Source organism: Panthera pardus, unplaced genomic scaffold (genome assembly GCF_024362965.1).
Source record: "Panthera pardus isolate Hobbes unplaced genomic scaffold, ASM2436296v1 HiC_scaffold_2, whole genome shotgun sequence".
Classification (NCBI taxonomy): Eukaryota; Metazoa; Chordata; class Mammalia; order Carnivora; family Felidae; genus Panthera; species Panthera pardus.
The window spans coordinates 115,097,736-115,116,345 of NW_026526765.1; the positions used below are offsets into that span (position 1 = coordinate 115,097,736).

General features: G+C 34.8%; 1 protein-coding gene across 1 annotated transcript in view; it reads right to left on the reverse strand.

Moving 5' to 3' along the window:
• Positions 1–18,610, reverse strand: part of MTREX (Mtr4 exosome RNA helicase) — a 105,900-nt gene that overhangs the window by 36,313 nt on the left and 50,977 nt on the right. Inside the window, exons 17-19 of the mRNA XM_019414251.2 lie at positions 15,213–15,385; positions 14,324–14,392; positions 1,564–1,692 (exon numbers count right to left, since the gene is read on the reverse strand). Coding sequence (XP_019269796.1) covers positions 1,564–1,692; positions 14,324–14,392; positions 15,213–15,385 — 371 coding nt within the window. The remainder of the gene's footprint in view (positions 1–1,563; positions 1,693–14,323; positions 14,393–15,212; positions 15,386–18,610) is intronic.

Here is an 18,610-nt window from a genome sequence, read left to right on the forward strand (position 1 = left end):
ACAGAGGACCTGAATAGATATTATTCGAAAGAAGACATTCAGATAGCTGACACACACATGAAAAGATGCTCAGTATCACTAATCATCAGGGAAATGAGAATCCAAGCCACAATGAGATACCACCATACACCTGTTAGAACGACTAGTATCACAAAGATAAGAAATTAACTGCTGGTGAGGATGCGGAGAAAAGGGACCCCTTGTGAACTGTTGGTGAGAATGTAAATAGGTACGGCCACTATGGAAAACAGGCAGCTCGTCAAAAAATTAGCAACAGAAATATCATATGATCCATTAATCCCACTTCTGGTTATCACCCCTAAAAAAAATGAAAACACTAATTTGAAAAGATATATGTACCTCTATGTTTATTGCAGCATTATATACAAATACAACAGGCAAGATATGGAAGCAATCTAACTGTCCATTAACAGATGAATGGATAAAGGTGTGTTTTACACACACAGGCATAAAAAAGAAAGAAATCTTGTCATGTGCAACAACATGGATGGACCTAGAGGGTATTATGTTAAGTGAAATAACTCAAAGATAAATACCACATGATTTCACTTATATGTGACATCTAAAAAACAAAAGTAATAAACAAAAAGCCAAAAACAAACTTATAAATACAGAGAACAAACAGACTGGTGGTTGCGAGAGGGAAGGCAGGTGAGGTGATGGATGAAACATGTGAAGGGGATTAACAGATACAAACTTCCAGGTAGAAAATAAGTCACAGGGATGAAAAGCACAGCATGGGAAATAGAGCCAATAATATCATAATAACTTCATATGCTGGCAGATGGTAGCCACACTTATCACGGTGAGCATTTTTTTAATGTTTATTTATTTATTTTGAGACAGTGTGCACATGTGTGTGAGTGCAAGTGGGGGAGGCACAGAGAGAGAGGAGAAAGAGAATCCCAAGCAGCCAGACACAGGGCTGAATCTCAGGAACCCTGAGATCAGGACCCGAGCCGAAATCAAGAGTCAAGGCACTTAACCAACTGAGCCACCCAGATGCCCTCATGGTGAGCATTTCTTAATATATATAAATACATAAATGTCGAATCACTAAAATAATATTGTATGTCAACTACACTATAATTGAAATTTTGTTAAAAGCACATGTAAATTAAATGGTTCCAACTAGGGAAACTTATGAAGGAATTTTCAATTATTAAAACACTGCTTTCATATTTCAAAGGAATATAATAAACATGAAGTAACACTGTAAAATTATTTGATCATAAAAAAGATAAAACATCTTTAGTAGTCCCAGTAAAATCCAGCTTCATGTGAAAATTTAAATTATTAAATTCTCTTTATCTTTCACTTCATCTTTGTTTACCTGACCACAATTTGATACAGAAACAGAGAGCTTAAATCTCATTAATCATCCTTTTGATATTTTAGATGGCTTTAATATACCTTTAAAAACTCTGAAAACTTACAATTTTGACATCAAGTATGTTCACTATAATCATATGCAGGAAATATAGTGATTAGAAATAATTCAATAAGTACTTGAAATCTGAAGATGATAAATAAAGTCCAAACCTGCATCTCTCCTTTCTCATCAGGCTTAGCTGGTTTTGCAGCCTCAGTAGCTGAATTTTTCAAACTTTCTTTGCTACAGCGCAGAAGTACTTCTACTACATATAAAGGATCCAGTTCACCAGAATTAGGCTAGAAAAAAACAAGATAAAAGGAACTTATTATGTCTTAAAAACTGATGGAAAAATTTTAAGTTTTATATGTACATGGACTATGTTCTCAGCATTTAGCATTATGATAATGGCACATACTGCACAGTAAATATTTATGTCATGATATGAAGGCTGTCCTTCTTTATCCTTCAACATGCTCCACTGGATGAGAAAACATAGAAATTAGTTGAAACTTCAGAATTCAGATGAGATTTTATGTTCAAGATGGTATGGCTTGATACTTATGAATTTAAACAGTATGAGTTCTTAACTATGACATAAAATGCCATTTCAAGTTTCTAATGATTAATCATTTTATTATATCAGAATTAGAAAAATAAACTGTAAGAAATTAACAGTGTCAGAAAACAAATCTGTTATCTTCAAATTATCCTAATTAAACAACATGAAAATTATCCTCATAGCACCTCTACAATGTGTTTTTATACCATTGTATTAAGACTTTATTAAAAGACTTTTGTCTTTTATATTCTCTAATAAAAACATGATTGTTGAGATACAAGGATTAATTGCATGTGCAATTTATGATAATTTGTTTGACAGCAATGTCTTTCAAACAGCAGTAAGACCTTTTTCTTCAGTAAAGAATTCCTCTCTGCTTTTTAATTCAACATGTGAGTGATCTCTTTTGCATAAAATCAATAAAAGGAAAGTTATTTTGACTGAGGAGTGAACATGTCAAAGAAATGACTGCTTAGTATCCCCCCAAGCACAGTTACTGTTCAAAACTGGAAAACTTTTAAGAAATAAACCCATACCTACGATCTATTTCTGTAATCAACTACCAACTGCTTAACAATGGTAAAATATACCTCCAAATACAAACCAAAAATACAATCACAGTTATCTTAAATTACTGAGTTCAAATTTCTGAAAGCATAAGCTCCATTCCTCAAGAAAACCCAGTTTTTTTTCTTCAACTGGGTTTTTTTTTTCCCCCTCAACATACTTTTTTTCAAATTATGGTTATTTTTAAAGAAGTTTCAAAACATTCTCCACTTCGGTATAGACACAAAAGCCGAATAGTATTTTCAATTAGGTCTGTAACTGCAAAGATTATGTATTATGTAGAGCTTAGTCAATATAAAATAATTTTATAAACAATGAGCCAAATAGTTATGACCCGACTGTTAATTCTTCCAGGGGACAAATGACTGTAAGGAGAATCAAGGACTATTATCTTTAGTTTTCCAGACGGGAAAAAACCCACTGTGTGAGACACATTCTACAGTCTCATTAATGAACTAACTCCAAAATGTTAGATGACAAATAAGTATTTAAACAAAAATAATCTAAGATTTATCAACAATCTGTAATGTAGAGAATTTAAAACTGTCTTACTAGGTTTAGCTCCAACTCCACAGATTTTTTTCAATTTAATATTCTCCCTCTGTAAGCTATATCACAGAAGTGACTGTCAGAACTCAAGTATATCATATGTAATTTTTGTAAAGCTATCAAAATCACTCTCAACATTCCAGAAATATTCCTTAAGTGTTATGACAGAAGCACACCTCAAAAACTTTAGTGTGGCATCAAATGGAAATTTGCTGTTAAAAATATTTCTTAAGATTACACAACTGCTCTTTTCAATGAACTACTTCTAAGCTCTGTACTGTGGTAAAGATGGGTAACATCGTCCTTCACATAAAAGAGAAAATAGTTACTCAGATGTTCTATTTGGCTTTTCAATGATTGTCTTAGTATAAATTCTTTATTTTTTTTTTTTTTAGTATAAATTCTTTAAATTTGTATGACTATCTCCTTATTTTTAACTTCTTAATCATATAATTGAACTATATTTTTCCTAACTTTTCATTCTTTTAAAAATATGGCTAATTTCCTACTATAAATGGAAATTTTCAGATTAAAATGTAATTTTGATTATCTCAAGTTTGTAGAATGTAAACAAATAATATAAAATAAATGTTGACAAGAACATTTGAATCTCTTTAAAATGCTTAAACTATTTTCTTTTTCAATGTATATTCTTCCTCTCTCTCTACCAAACCTTATTAACCTATAAAACTCTTTGACTTAGTATTCTGATAGGTTACATAATCAATAAGAAAGTAGTCCATGTTTTTAGTAAACAAATGTAAGCAACTTAGTGGGAAAATCAGTTTTACCATCAATTTAAACAGAAAAAAAGTGAAATGTGTTCTTCTCTATTCCCCATTCCATATTTGCCTAAAATAATTCTCACCAACCCGCACCACTTTTAAACACGGATTAAGGACCAAAAGAGAAATCATTTAAAAACTTGTTTACTGTGTGTATAAATGTAATTATGTTAGGGATAATTTTTCTCCCTTAAAAATATAAAACCTGAAATCAACTACCAGCATGACAGCACGAGGAGTTTTTACAAACCCACCTCCCGAGCAAACTTAAGAAAGTTATAAAAAACCAACCATGTAAAGTTGGTTTTGGAAATGGTTCTAAAGACATACAGCATATGAAGAAACATCTATTCAAGAAAATACACTAAAATTCGTTAGAAACAACGTAAGTCTGATATCTAAGCCAAGATCACTCCCACTTCATTCTTCCTAACTCAGCAAGACAGAAACTGCAGACTACTGAAGGCAAAAAACATAGCAAGGCTCCCTTCTCCCCGAAGCTCTCTCAGTTGGAGGGCAATTTTCCGAAGAGGGGTAGGATGGCAGCATTTCTTAACTTGCTCCCACCTACCCATTGCTGAGGCTAAGTTCTGGGCAAGTGAATCTGAGAAGTAGGGGTTCCCTTCTTCTGCCCAGCCACCAGTGGTTGGCCAGAGACTCTATCTTACATGTGTGGGACTGCTGAGAATGCTGGGGCCTCAACTGCTCTTGCTTACCTGACCGTTAAGGCACTGCTGTCATGCTGGGAGAGGCAAGCTGTAAATACTTGAGGCTACTGCCTCCATGCTTTACCTGCCAGGTCCTTACCTAAACACTTTAGGACATGCTAGGTAAAGCCAGTTTTGGGGGGGGGGGGGGGGTGGAAAAGACTGCTTGGGATTCTTTCTCTCCCTCTTTCTCTGCTCCTCAATCCAGCTAATCACTAACTTAATAAACAAGCAAATAACAATATGCCTGTGAGAGGGGAGGGAAAGAGGGACCAGTACCAAGAGTACTACATTATTTAAAATGTCCAATTTCAAAGAAAAAACGTTAAGACATGAAAAGAAAAGTATGATCCAAGACCTATGTACCAGAAAAAAAGCAAGAAACAGAATAAAGTACCTATCAGAGTCATCAGATGTTATATTAAACAAAGACTTAATGGTAGCCAGTATGTTCAAACAAGTAAAGGAACCATAATTAAAGAAGTAAAGGAAGGTACAATAACAATATCATATCAAATAGAGTATCAATAAAGACAGATATGATAAAAAAACAAAAAGGAAATCCATGAATTCATTATATACAATGCCTGAAATGAAAAAAATCACTAGAAGGGCTCAAGAGATCTGAAGTAGAAGAAAACAGCAGCACATCTGAAAACAGGCTGACAGAGATTATGCAATCCAAAGAACAGCGGGGGGGGAAAAGGTGACAAATGAACAGAACCTCAGAGAAATGTAGGATAACAATAAGTACAACATACCCATATGTGAGTCCCAGGAGAGAAAGGGCTGAAAAAATATTTGATGAAATAATGGCTGAAAACTCCCAAATTAACTGAAAAACATTAATCTACATATCCAGAAAACTCAATGGATACCAAGTAGAATGAATATAAGGAGATGAAAAAACAGACACATCACAGTAAAAATGCAGAAAACCGGGGTGCCTGGGTGGCTCAGTCGGTTAAGCGGCCGACTTCGGCTCAGGTCATGATCTCACGGTCCGTGAGTTCAAGCCCCGCGTCGGGCTCTGTGTTGACAGCTCAGAGCCTGGAGCCTGTTTCAGATTCTGTGTCTCCCTCTCTCTGACCCTCCCCCGTTCATGCTCTGTCTCTCTCTGTCTCAAAAATAAACATTAAAAAAAATTTAAAAAAAAATGCAGAAAACCAAATACAAGGAGAAGACTCTTGAGAGCAGCAAGAGAAAAAGGACTCATCTCTCACAAAGGACCAGAACAAGATTAACAGCAGAAACTTCTCAGCACAATGAAGAACAGAAGGCAGTGCATTGGCATATTCATAGAAAAACACTTGTTAGCCAAGAATCTATTTATCCAGGAAAGTTATCATTCAATAAAGACATTCCCAGAAAAAGAAAAACTGACACAATATGTTGTTAGCAGATCCGCTTTGTTAAGTGTCCGACTCTTGATTTCAGCTCAGTTCATGATCTCACGGTTTGTGAGATCAAGCCCCATATCTGGCTCTGCACTGACAGCACAAAGCCTGCTTGGGATTCTTTCTCTCCCTCTTTCTCTGTTCCTCCCCTGCTCGTACTCTCTCTCAAAAAAAAAAACAAAAACAAAAACCAAAAAAAACTTTAAAAATAATTAAAGAATTATTTCTTTTTCTATTAAATGATTTAAAGGTAAAATCAACATGTATATATTGAATTGTTAAGTCTATAATATATAGAAACGTTTGCCAATAATTTGCCAATAATACCACAAAGTAAGTGGGTAGGAGCAAAGTTGTACTGAGCTAAGGCAGTAACTCCAATGGTAACCTGAATCCAGAGGAACCAATAAAAGGTACCAGAAATGATAAATGATGAGATTAATATAACAAAAACTATAAATACTTGGTCTCCTTTTGTCTAGAAATTGCATTATTGCCCCTGCCCTGAGCCTCACAAACAAATAACCTATCAACTATACTCACTATAGCACTCCTACTAATTTGTCTCTAAGCTTCTTTGTACGTCATAAAACTATATTAATAACTGTAATGTGTATTGTTGGGTTCATAACATTTGTAGACTATACCACAAAAAAGAGGGAAAATGGAATAAATGCATACAGGAGTAACAGTTCTACATCTCACTGGAATTCAGTATAAATCTGAAACTTATCCTATTAACTTAATATGGAAATATTAAATATTAAATATTGAGCCCTAGCAACCACTAAGAAAATAACAAAAAAAAGAGAGAGAAAAATATAAATTATAGAAAAAGAAATCATCAAATAAACTGAAATGTTATGTTAGAAAATAAGCACTGAATGCAAACCTAAAGGAGTAGAAAAACAAGAAATGAGACTATTGAAAACAAAAAGCATAATGAAAGACACAAATCCAACTATATCAATAACAGTAAAGGTGAATGGATTAACCAATCGATTAAGCAACCCAATCAATAAGCAGAAATTTTTCAGAATGAATAAAAAAAGATCTAACTATGCAGTCTGTAAGAGACAAAGTTGAACCTCAATGACACAAGATTTAAAATAAAAAGATGGAAAAAGGTGTATCATGTAAGCAACAAAAAAAGGTGACATAACTATGCTAATTTCAGATAAATTTCTACTTTAATAGAAAACAAAAACACATAAAGCAAAAAATGACAGAAATGAGAAGAGACATAGACAATTCAAAAACAATAGTTGAGGGACCCCTGGGTAGCTCAGTCAGTTAAAGCATCTGACTGTGGATTTCAGCTCAGGTCATGATCTCCCTGCTTAGGATTTTTGCTCTCCTTTTCTCTCTCTCACTCTTTCAAAATAAACTTTAAAATGAAACAAAAATAATAGTTGAGACTTTAATGTCTCACTTTTAATAATGCATAGAACAACTAAACATAAAGATCTGCAAAAAAGAAACAGAAGACATAAACAACACTATAAACCAACCAGACCTAATACACATCTATAGAATATCTCAACCAAAATATACATTCTTCTCAACTGCACATAAAACATTCTGCAGGATAGACCACATGTCAGGCCATTAAACAAATCTCAATAAATTCAAAAGGAATGAAATAATACCAATTATTTCTCAATAACAATGGAATGACATTAGAAATCAAATATAGGGGGCACCTGGGTGGCTTAATCAGTTAAGTGTTCGACTTCAGCTCAAGTCATAATCTCACAGTTCGTGGGTTTGAGTCCTGCATAGGGCTCTGTGTTAACCAGAGCCTGGAGCCTGCTTCAAATTCTGTGCCGCCCTCTCTGCCCCTCCCCACCCACCCCACCTCCCTGCTCAAAAATAAACATTAAAAAAAAAAAAAAAAGACATAAATTTGGGAATTTCACAAATATATGGAAATTAACACATTCCTAAATAACCAGTGAGTCACAGAAGAAATCAAAAGGGAAATTAGAAAATACCTGGAAGTGAATGAAAATGAAGAAACAATATACCAAAACCTAAGGGATGCAGTTAAAATATCTGCAGGGAAATTAACAAGCATAAATGCCTATATTAAAATGAAAGAAAGACCTCCAATTAATAACTTAACCTCCCACCTTAAGACAATAAAAAAGAACAGCAAACTAAACCTAAAGCTAACAGATGGAAGGATTAATAAAGGAGCAGAAATTAAGAAAATGAAAAATACAAAAAAAAAAAAAAAACAACCCACTGAGACCAAACAGCTGGTTCTTTGAGAGCAACAAAATTGACAAACGTTTGGCTAGATGAAAGATTCAAATTATTAGAATGAAAAATCAAAGACGGACATTACTGGCCACCTTATGGAAATAAATTGGATTACAAAGTAATATGATGAACAACTGTGTACAAGTAAATTAGGTAACCTAGATGAAATGGACTAATTTCTAAGAAAGCAAATCAATGAAACGAATTCAAGAAGAAATAAACAATCTTGAAAAGACCTATAAAACTGACTTAGTAATCATAAACTACCTACAAGGAAAAGCCGAGGCCCAGGTGCCAAATTCTTCCAATTAAAAAAAATAATAACATGAAAAGATGCTCAACGTCGCTCATCAGGGAAATACAAATCAAAACCACACTCAGATATCACCTCACGCCAGTCAGAGTGGCCAAAATGAACAAATCAGGAGACTATAGATGCTGGAGAGGATGTGGAGAAACGGGAACCCTCTTGCACTGTTGGTGGGAATGCAAATTGGTGCAGCCACTCTGGAAAACAGTGTGGAGGTTCCTCAAAAAATTAAAAATAGACCTACCCTATGACCCAGCAATAGCACTACTAGGAATTTACCCAAGGGATACGGGAGTACTGATGCATAGGGGCACTTGTACCCCAATGTTTATAGCAGCACTCTCAACAATAGCCAAATTATGGAAAGAGCCTAAATGTCCATCACTGATGAATGGATAAAGAAATTGTGGCTTATATACACAATGGAGTACTACGTGGCAATGAGGAAGAATGAAATATGGCCCTTTGTAGCAACATGGATGAAACTGGAGAGTGTGATGCTAAGTGAAATAAGCCATACAGAAAAAGACAGATACCATATGTTTTCACTCTTATGCGGATCCTGAGAATCTTAACTGAAGCCCATGGGGGAGGGGAGGGGAAGAAAAAAAAGAGGTTAGAGTGGGAGAGAGCCAAAGCATAAGAGACTTTTAAAAACTGAGAACAAACAGGGCTGATGGGGGGTGGGAGGGAGGGAAGGGTGGGTGATGGGTATTGAGGAGGGCACCTTTTGGGATGAGCACTGGGTATTGTATGGAAACCAATCTGACAATAAATTTCATATATTGAAAAAAATAAAAAATAAAAATAAATAAAAAAAAATAATACCAGTTCTTCAAAAACTCTTCAAAAAACAGAAGAGAAGGGGAACACTTTCAAACTCATTATGAGGTCAGCATTAATCTGTTACCAAACTCAAAGACATCAAAAGAAAACTACAGACATATATCTCCTGTGAATGTGAATGCAGAAATCTTGTGCAATATACCAGCAAACTGAATCCAGCAACACATAAAAAAAAAAAAAAAATAATAATCCCCCTGGCAGGATTTACCCAAGAATCCAAAATTGGTTTAACAGGTGAAAACCAATTAATCTAATACACTGTTATCAGAATAAATACAAGATAGAATAAAAAATAACCCCATGATTATCTGAATAGGTACATAAAAAGCATTTGACAAAATACAACAATCTTTCATGATAAAAACACTCAACAAACTAGGAACAGAAAGAAACTTCCTGAACTTGTTAAAGGACACTTACCAAAACCCAAAGCTAACATCATTGTTAATAGACAAGGCCTGGACATTTTCCCTCTAACTTAGGAAAACAACAAGCATATCTGCTCACTATTAATACAGTACTCAAGGGTTTAGACAGAATGATTAGGCAAAACGAAAACAAAACAAAAAGACCTAAAATGTATTCACACTGGGAAGAGGGAAGTAAAACCATCTCTATTTGCAGACACAACAGGGCCCTGTATACAGAAAATAAAGTGTATAATTCATACTTGAAAAACAATAAATTACTAATTAAAGAATACCTAAATAAGAGGGAAAATATTCTACGTTCATGACTGAAACACTTATTAAGACAGCAATATTCTCCAAACTGATCTATAGATTCATGTGCAAGCCATCTGAGAAACCCAGCTGACTTCTTTGTAAAAACTGACAAGCAGATAATCAAATTCATGAGGAATTTTAAGGATCCCAGAATAGCCAAAACAATCTTGAAAAAGAAGAACAAAGCTGGAGAACTCCTAAGTCTACTTTTTTGAAACTTAACTACAAAGATACGGTAAATGAAGACAATATGATACTGGCATTGGGACAGACACAGAGGTCAATAGAATGGAACTGAGAGTCCAGAAATAAACCTATGTCTATGGTCATCTGAGATTTGATAAGGATGACAAGATTATTTAAAGAGGAAAGAATTTCCCAACAACCAGGGTTAGGACAAGAATGGAGCTGGATCCTTACCTTATACCACATACAAAAATTAACTGAAAATGGATCAAGGGCCTAAATATAAGGGCTTAAACAATAAAACTCTTAGAAGAAAACACAGGGGTACATCTTCATGACCTTGATGTTGGTAGCAGTTCCTTTCTTTTGTTTGTTTTTTAATGTTTATTTATTTTTGAGAGAGAGCAGAGAGAGCGAACAAGAAGAGACAGGAGGTGGGAAGAGCGGGGTGTGTGTGGATAGAACAGAGGATCTGAAGCGAAGTCTGTGCTGACAGCAGAGCCTGATGTGGGACTTGAATTCATGAACCGTAAGGTCACGACCTGTGCCTAAGTCAGACACTTAACTGACTGAGCCACCAGGTGCCCCCTGGCCATAGTTTCTTATATAGGACACCAAAACTATAAGTAACAAGAAAAAAAAATTGATTAATTGGATTACATCAAACTAAAACCTTTTGTGCTACAAAGGACACTATCAAGAAAGTAAAGACAAGACAGAAAACGGGAGAAAAATATTTGGAAATCAGGTATCATAAAGAACTCGTAACTTAGAAATAAAAAGAAAACTCAATTTCAATTTGAGCAAAAGAGCTGAAGACATTTCTCCAAAGAATATACAAATGGCCAATAAGCACATAAAAAGAGGGGTGCCTGAGGGCTCAGTCGGGTGTGCGTCAACTTTGGCTCAGTTCATGATGTCACAGGCTGTGGGTTTGAGCCCCCATCTCAGGCTCTATGATGATAGCCTGGATCTTGGAGCCTGCTTCAGATCCTGTGTCTCCCTCCATCTCTGCCCCTTCCTTGCTTGCACTCTGTCTCTCTCTCTCTCAAAAATACATAAGCATTAAAAATAAATAAAAAATAAAATCTAAAAAAGCACACAGAAAGATCCTTGACAGTATTTAGTCATCATGGAAATACAAATCAAGACCACAACGAGATACCATTATACATCAAAAGTAATAAAAAGTTAGGTATTAAGGGTTGATGAAGATGTGAAGAAATCAAAACCCTCATACACTGCTACTGGCAATGTGAAATGGTGCAGACACTTGAGAAAACAACCTGGCAGTTCTTTAAATGGTCATACAGTATCCATAGGACCCAGCAATTTCACACCCAAGAGAAATGAAAACATATGTCCACACAAAAACTTAGACATGGATGCTTACAGGCACATTATTCATAATAGCCCAAAGGTGGAAACAGTCCAAGGATAAACAAAACATAGTGTATCTGTACAATGGAATGCTATTCAATCATAAAAAGAAATGAAGTGCTGACATATCCAACATGCTTAAACCCTGAAAACATTATGCTAAGCCAGACACAAAAGACCACATACCACATCATGATTCAATTTAATGAAATTTTCAGAATAGGCAAATCTATAGAGAGCAGATCAGTAGTTGTTTAGGACTGAGGGTATGGGAAGATAGGGTGGGATGACAAAAGTTTCCTTTTCCTTCTGAGGTGATGAAAATCTTCTGAAATTGTGGTGATGGTGAATATACTAAGTCACTGAGTATAGTGTGTAAATACTATCTCAATAAAACTGATGAAAAAAGAAACACATGCAATATGTAAACCCTGTAGTGAAAAAAAAATAGCACTTCAGTACAGTGTAGGTAAAAATATTCTGCCCTAGCAAATTCCCTTAAATACAGACAAGTTATAGAATGAATAAACTGGCAACGGCTTTTCCATCATGAGTTATCTAAGTATGAATGGAACCACAACATTTAGCATTTACTGCCACACTTTCCAATGTACACAGAAAACAGAACTTAACAGCTGTCAGAAGTTTCAATAAAGACTACCATCCTTTAAAGTGCTTCTCAAGGAAAATCTTATCTATGTTACTAATAATTATTCCTAAAGAAAATAATGCGTGTGTGTATGGAAAGGAGAAGAGGTAGGCAAGCATTTAATAGTTTCTCATAGCTAAAGGTAGTGAAATAGAAAATATAAAAGGCTCTAAGTCAGAGCTAGTCACAACTCAAATGAATAATACTGATGCAATCTTTGTCAAGGTTAAAATCCCAAGCTTCACTTCATTATGTGTTTTTAAAAAAGGGGAAGGACAGAATGAAAGAGGCAACTTTATCCAGTTTAATACTGTTAGACTCAATAAAGCCAACTTTTTTTGAAACCTTACCATCACTAACACTCCCCCCAACTTCCCACACAAGTCTGTCCATTTTAGTTCCTCAGTCTCCACCATGTGAACCCTTCTATTACCATCCTCCTTCTGACTCACTCCTGAAAGAGTAAGAGTCTCCTTAAATTGACAAACTTGCGTCTACTATGCTATCTCTTCCAATATCCTTCAAACACTGTAACAATACAGTAACTTCTGATCAGATCAATCCCTCCCTCAAAAATAAACATTAAAAAAACTAACAACCAAACTAAATGCAAGCAAACCAATCAGCCAACCAACTCATCTTCAAACATATGTTCTACCATTGTTTTCACATGTTTAGATTGAGACCCATTATACTCAAATGTATATTTTAACTATTTTCCATGATTAACTTCAATACTTTTAAAAATTTTACTCTTTAACTGAAATGTTCTGGGCCTGCTGCACATCGCTGCTCCTCCAGTGGTAAATATTCATTAAATGAATACTACTCTTTCTTCAAGGTTCCTTTGAAAGTTTCAATTATCTTCCTAATTAGATGCCATCTCTAATAGCTCAGACATAATTTCTTCTTCCTCTGTGCTACAAATGCACTTTACTTACATCTTTACTAAAATACTTATACTATCCTGCCTTTTATTTTAATTATTTGCTTTCTGCTGTTCACCAAAAGATGTAAGCACAGAGATTTTGCGTGTGGCCAATGAATGCTTATTAAATTGGGATCCAAGTGTGACAATACTTAAAACAAATCTTATAATTACTAATGAAGATGGTAATTTATCAAAATGGTAAAAACAAACTGAATATCCTTAAAAAGTTCTTCAGTGGGATTAATCACAGATCACTCACAAAAACACCCATTACAAACCTATGAACTTAATTGTTTCTCCAAAACAAATGCTTCAGTATCTCCAAATTCATTTACATTTATCAGGAATAACTTCCAATCCGAAAGCTTAATTCCTACATGTTTTATTCACAGGTGGGAAAAAGAAGTTAATGACAATAAAATCATAATGGTAAACCTCATGAGAATGCAGATACCATCTTATGAAAACTATTCATTTTTAAAAATAAGGAAAAATATACATGGAGACACAAAATATCTTGCCTGAGGTTACACACTGACAGAAAACATAACAGACGGAATGGCTAACTTAATTTCAAGACAGTCACTGACGTAACAAGTTAACAAAATCTTCCTTGATTTTATATACAAATAATCTTTCCAAAATATTTATATAAATAATGACCAAAGTAAACTTCATTACTGTCTTCCTTTAGAGGGAATAAGTAAATCTAGCTCTTCTAATACCTTTTCTTCAAATCTGTATTATATACCTGAATCAAAATTCTAATTTTCAGTGTCAGAAGATAATTTTTTTCTAATATTCAGTTTAAAGAGTAAAATTATAAAAAGTACTAATGAATTCAGAGAAGACATGCATATTGTAATGAAATTAAAATCTGTGGTTGTTAGGAAAACAACCACAGCACTTTAAGGATAAAATTTAAGATAATTCAAAACCTTAATTCCTCATGGTAGAATTTAATACAGCTTCTCTTAAAGTAATGCTATCTCTACTTTGATCAATTTCATGAGTCTGAAAAAACTTCACGAAAAATTTATATATGATTCTACCTCAAGGGAAATGGCTTACCTTGACATTTGACTTTTTGGAGAAATTTACCACTACTCCCCAGCCAAAATCATCTCCTTCATTCTTTACCTAAAAAGAAAAGGAAGCAAGTAAACAAGAACATTTATGTCAAAAGACAATTGTAGACTTCCATGCCCATGTTATATATAGGCTAAGAAAACTTTGCGTTTTCCTGGTAAAATATTTGTTGAAAGATCACTATTAAACATAAGTAAAAAGATTATTAGCCTTAAAGAAAGAAATCACCACCAAATTTCACAGGCCTCTAGAATAGCAATAGGAATCTCTCAACTGGCAATCAAATTTTTAAAATGATATGATGCATATGTTCTGAAAATATCTGAAATCTTTCTATATTTTATAGCTAATGACTTCAACCAGTTCTTAAAACTACCTACAAAACCGCTTCTATTTTTTGATTACTGGAAATATTTTATTTCCAAAAGTGTCTACTTCAATTTATATCCCCCAAGATGAAAATCAGTGTAGATTAAAAGGTCTTCACCCATGACCCTACCCCCAATCAATCCCATGTGAAATGTGTAAAAACAATATAATTAATACAGATCAAGTCTTGTAGCAGGAAGCATTTGTACAAGAAAAAAAAAAATTAAGGGGCGCCTGGGTGGCTCAGTCGGTTGAGCGTCTGACTTAGGCTCAGGTCACGATCTTGCGGTTCAGTTCATGAGTTTGAGCCCTGCGTCAGGCTCTGTGCTGACAGCTCAGAGCCTGGAGCCTACTTCGGATTCTATGTCTCCCTCTCTCTCTGTCCCTCTGCCACCCCTCTCAAGAAGTAAACACTAAAAAATTAAAAACAAAAAATTAAAATCTTGATCCAAAAAATATTAAATACTGAAACATCCAAATAATTTACAAAAAAATGACATACCTTTACCAAACGACCTGGCTGTAGAAATGGTAAGCAGTATTTTGGTTTGTGAATATATTCTTCAATTTCTTTACCCAGTTTGGCAAGCTGCTGTCTAATCTTATAATAGATGACAACACTTTCCTCATTTGGTATTACTATTTTATTATACTGTTCTTCTGAGTTCTTTACCTCTGTAAATAAAACACATACAAAATATTTAAAAAATATACTTACATAAATTTTATAAAAGATACCTCTGTTTTCCTACTACAAATGTGGAAAAGAAAGTCAGCCTGCATTGATAACTGTAAGTCATCCTGTGTCTTTTCTCCTTTCTACATTAAGGTGCCACATTAAAGTTCCTCAAGTCACTAACTGTCAATCCTCCAAGTGAGTCTGAATTGGCAGACATGTGATAAACTGTTTCACTCCTATGGATGTGGGAAGGGGGTTACTTATACTAGGCCTATCCTGCTCAATACAGCACTGTCCTGTAAAACTTTCTGTGTTGGTAGAAATGTACTTTGTCAGCCTTTTCCAATATATTGCCAGCAGACACTAGCCATATGTGGCTATTTAAATTAAAATTAATTCAAAATTAAATATTTAGTTCCTCAATAGCACTAGCACCATTTCAAATTCTCAACTGCCATATGCGGTTACTGACTGACTTCTGTACTTGAATAGCACAGATATAGAACATTTCCACCACTGTGTAAAGTCCCACTGGATAGAACTATTTTGGATCTTTTAAATAATATGCTGCTTTCACTTTCAGCAAGAATCCAGTTTGCTACTGACATCAGACTTTTACCACCACCAGGGTGTAGGTCGCTAAAACTGAGGACTGGCAATTCAACTACAGTTCTTTCTCTACTGAGTCAGTGGCCAAAACAGAGGCCCCTTTCCAGAAGTGTCCTCTCAATCTAACCATTTGATACCACTCCCTGCTCTGATTCTTGCACCTAGTGCTGACTTCCCTTCTTCACTCATTTCATTACACCTCCATCCCATTGTGAACAAACACTATTCAACTGGGGTAAAACACACAAACCATAAAACTCACCATTAATACATTTACTACATTCACAACATATGCAACTACCACCACCAATCACTTCTAGAATATTTTCACTCCTCCAAATGGAAACTCCATACTCATTAAGTAAACACTCCTCATTCCCTCCTTCCCTTAGTCCTTGACAACCTTTCTGTCTGTATGGATTCTAGATATTTCACATATATGTAATCACATATATGTGCCCTTTGTGTTTGGCCTCCCTCACTGAGCATGTTTTCAAGGTTTAACCACACTGTAGCACAGCATGTATCAGTACTTCACTCCTTTTTATGGCTGAATATTATTCCACTATATAAGTATACCATTTTGGTGATCTGTTTATCAGTTGATGGACATTTGGATTATTTCCACCTTTTGGCTACTGTGAATAGTGTTGTCATGAACATTCATGCACAAGTTTTTGTTTGAAAATACTTTTCTGTTTTTTTGGTTATATACCCAAGAGTGCAAGTGTTGGATATTATAATAATTCTATATTTAACTTGTTGAGGAAGTGAACTATTTTCCACCATTACCATACCGTTTTGTTAATTATCTTAAAAAACAAAACAAAACAAAACGGGGCACCTGGGTGGCTCAGTTGGTTAAGCATCTGCTTCAGGTCGGGTCATGATCTCACAGTTCATAGTTCAAGCCCCATGTGGAGCTCTGTGCTGACAGCTCAGAGCCTGCAGGCTGCTTCAGATTCTGTCTGTCTCTCTCTGCCCCTCCCCTGCTCACACACACTCTCTCTCTCAAATATAAATAAAACACTAAAAACAATTTAAAAAACAAAAAACAAAAAAACCCAAAACCTATCCTAGTGAGTGTGAAGTGGCATCTCTATGTGGTTATGACTGGCATTTACCTAATAACTAATGATATTGAGCATCTTTTTGTGTGCTTGTTGGCTAATGGTTTATCCTCTTTGTGGAAAAATGTCTATTCAAACATTCTGTCCATTTAAAAATTACATTATTTGTCTTTTCTGTTTGTGAGTTATTGAAAGTTCTTTACATATTCTGGATATTAGACCCTTATGAGATATGTGATTTGCAAATTATCTTCTCCCATTCTGTGGACTTTACTTTTTACTTTATTTACTAGTGGTGTCTATGAAAGCATAAAAGTTTTTAATTTTGATGAAATCAAAATTTATTTACTTTTCCTTTTGTTGCTTCCACTTTCATTGTCTTATATAAGAAATGACTGCCAAATACAAGGTTATGGGGATTTATATCTATGTTTTCTTCTAAGAGTTTTATGGTTTCAGTTCTTCTTTCAGGACATTCATTTAATTGTAGTTAATTTTTGTATATGGTGCGTCTATTTCATTTTTTAAATGTTTGTTTATTTTTGAGAGAGACAGAACGCGAGCAAGGGAGGGGCAGAGAGAGAGAGACACAGAATCTGAAGCAGTCTCCAGGTTCTGAGCTGTCAGCACAGACCCCGACACGGGGCTCAAACTCACAAACCATAAGATCATGACCTGAATCGAAGTCAGATGCTTAACCGACTCAGGTACCCAGGCGCCCCTCATTTTTTACCTGTGGCTATCCCATTGCTCCAAGAGCATGTGTTGAAAATCAAATGATGAACAAACTGAGGGTTGATGGGGGGTGGGAGGGAGGGGAGGGTGGGTGATGGGTATTGAGGAGGGCACCTTTTGGGATGAGCACTGGGTGTTGTATGGAAACCAATTTGACAATAAATTTCATATATTGAAAAAAAAAAGTGAGTCTATTTAAAAACCTAAGTTTTGTTTGTTTTGTTGTTTTTCAAAAAAAAAAAAAAGAAAAAAGAAAATCAACTGATGACAGGTGTATGGATTTACTTCTAGACTCTCAATTTTATTCCATTGATCAAACTCTATGTAATCTGCATGTTTTAATTTCTTTATCCACAAAGTGAAGATAACAAGAGCACCCATTCTCCACAAGACTGTAATTAGAGATTAACTGACAAAAGATACGGAAGGAACTTAGCTAAGAGTATAACACACAGTACACACTCAGGGAGGATATTACAAGTTTCATTATTATTTTTATTATCATCTTCAACATTCTCACAGACTGTTCCCTCAAATTTCTGGTCTTCTGCATTTCCTTAGGCATAATACATCATCTTAAGTTATTTTTAAATAAATGCACGGCTTCTTATAAGAACTGTACTACATTCAATGAAGACTAGAAGCAATTCTTACCACATATATGGCAATAAATATTATTAAAAAAACAATATAAGACTATAAAAGAATATTTGACAAACTACAGTGAATAAGCAGTTTTATAAGGGGCAGGGGGCACCTAGATGGCTGAGTCAGTTAAACATCCGACTCCTGATTTCAGCTCAGTTT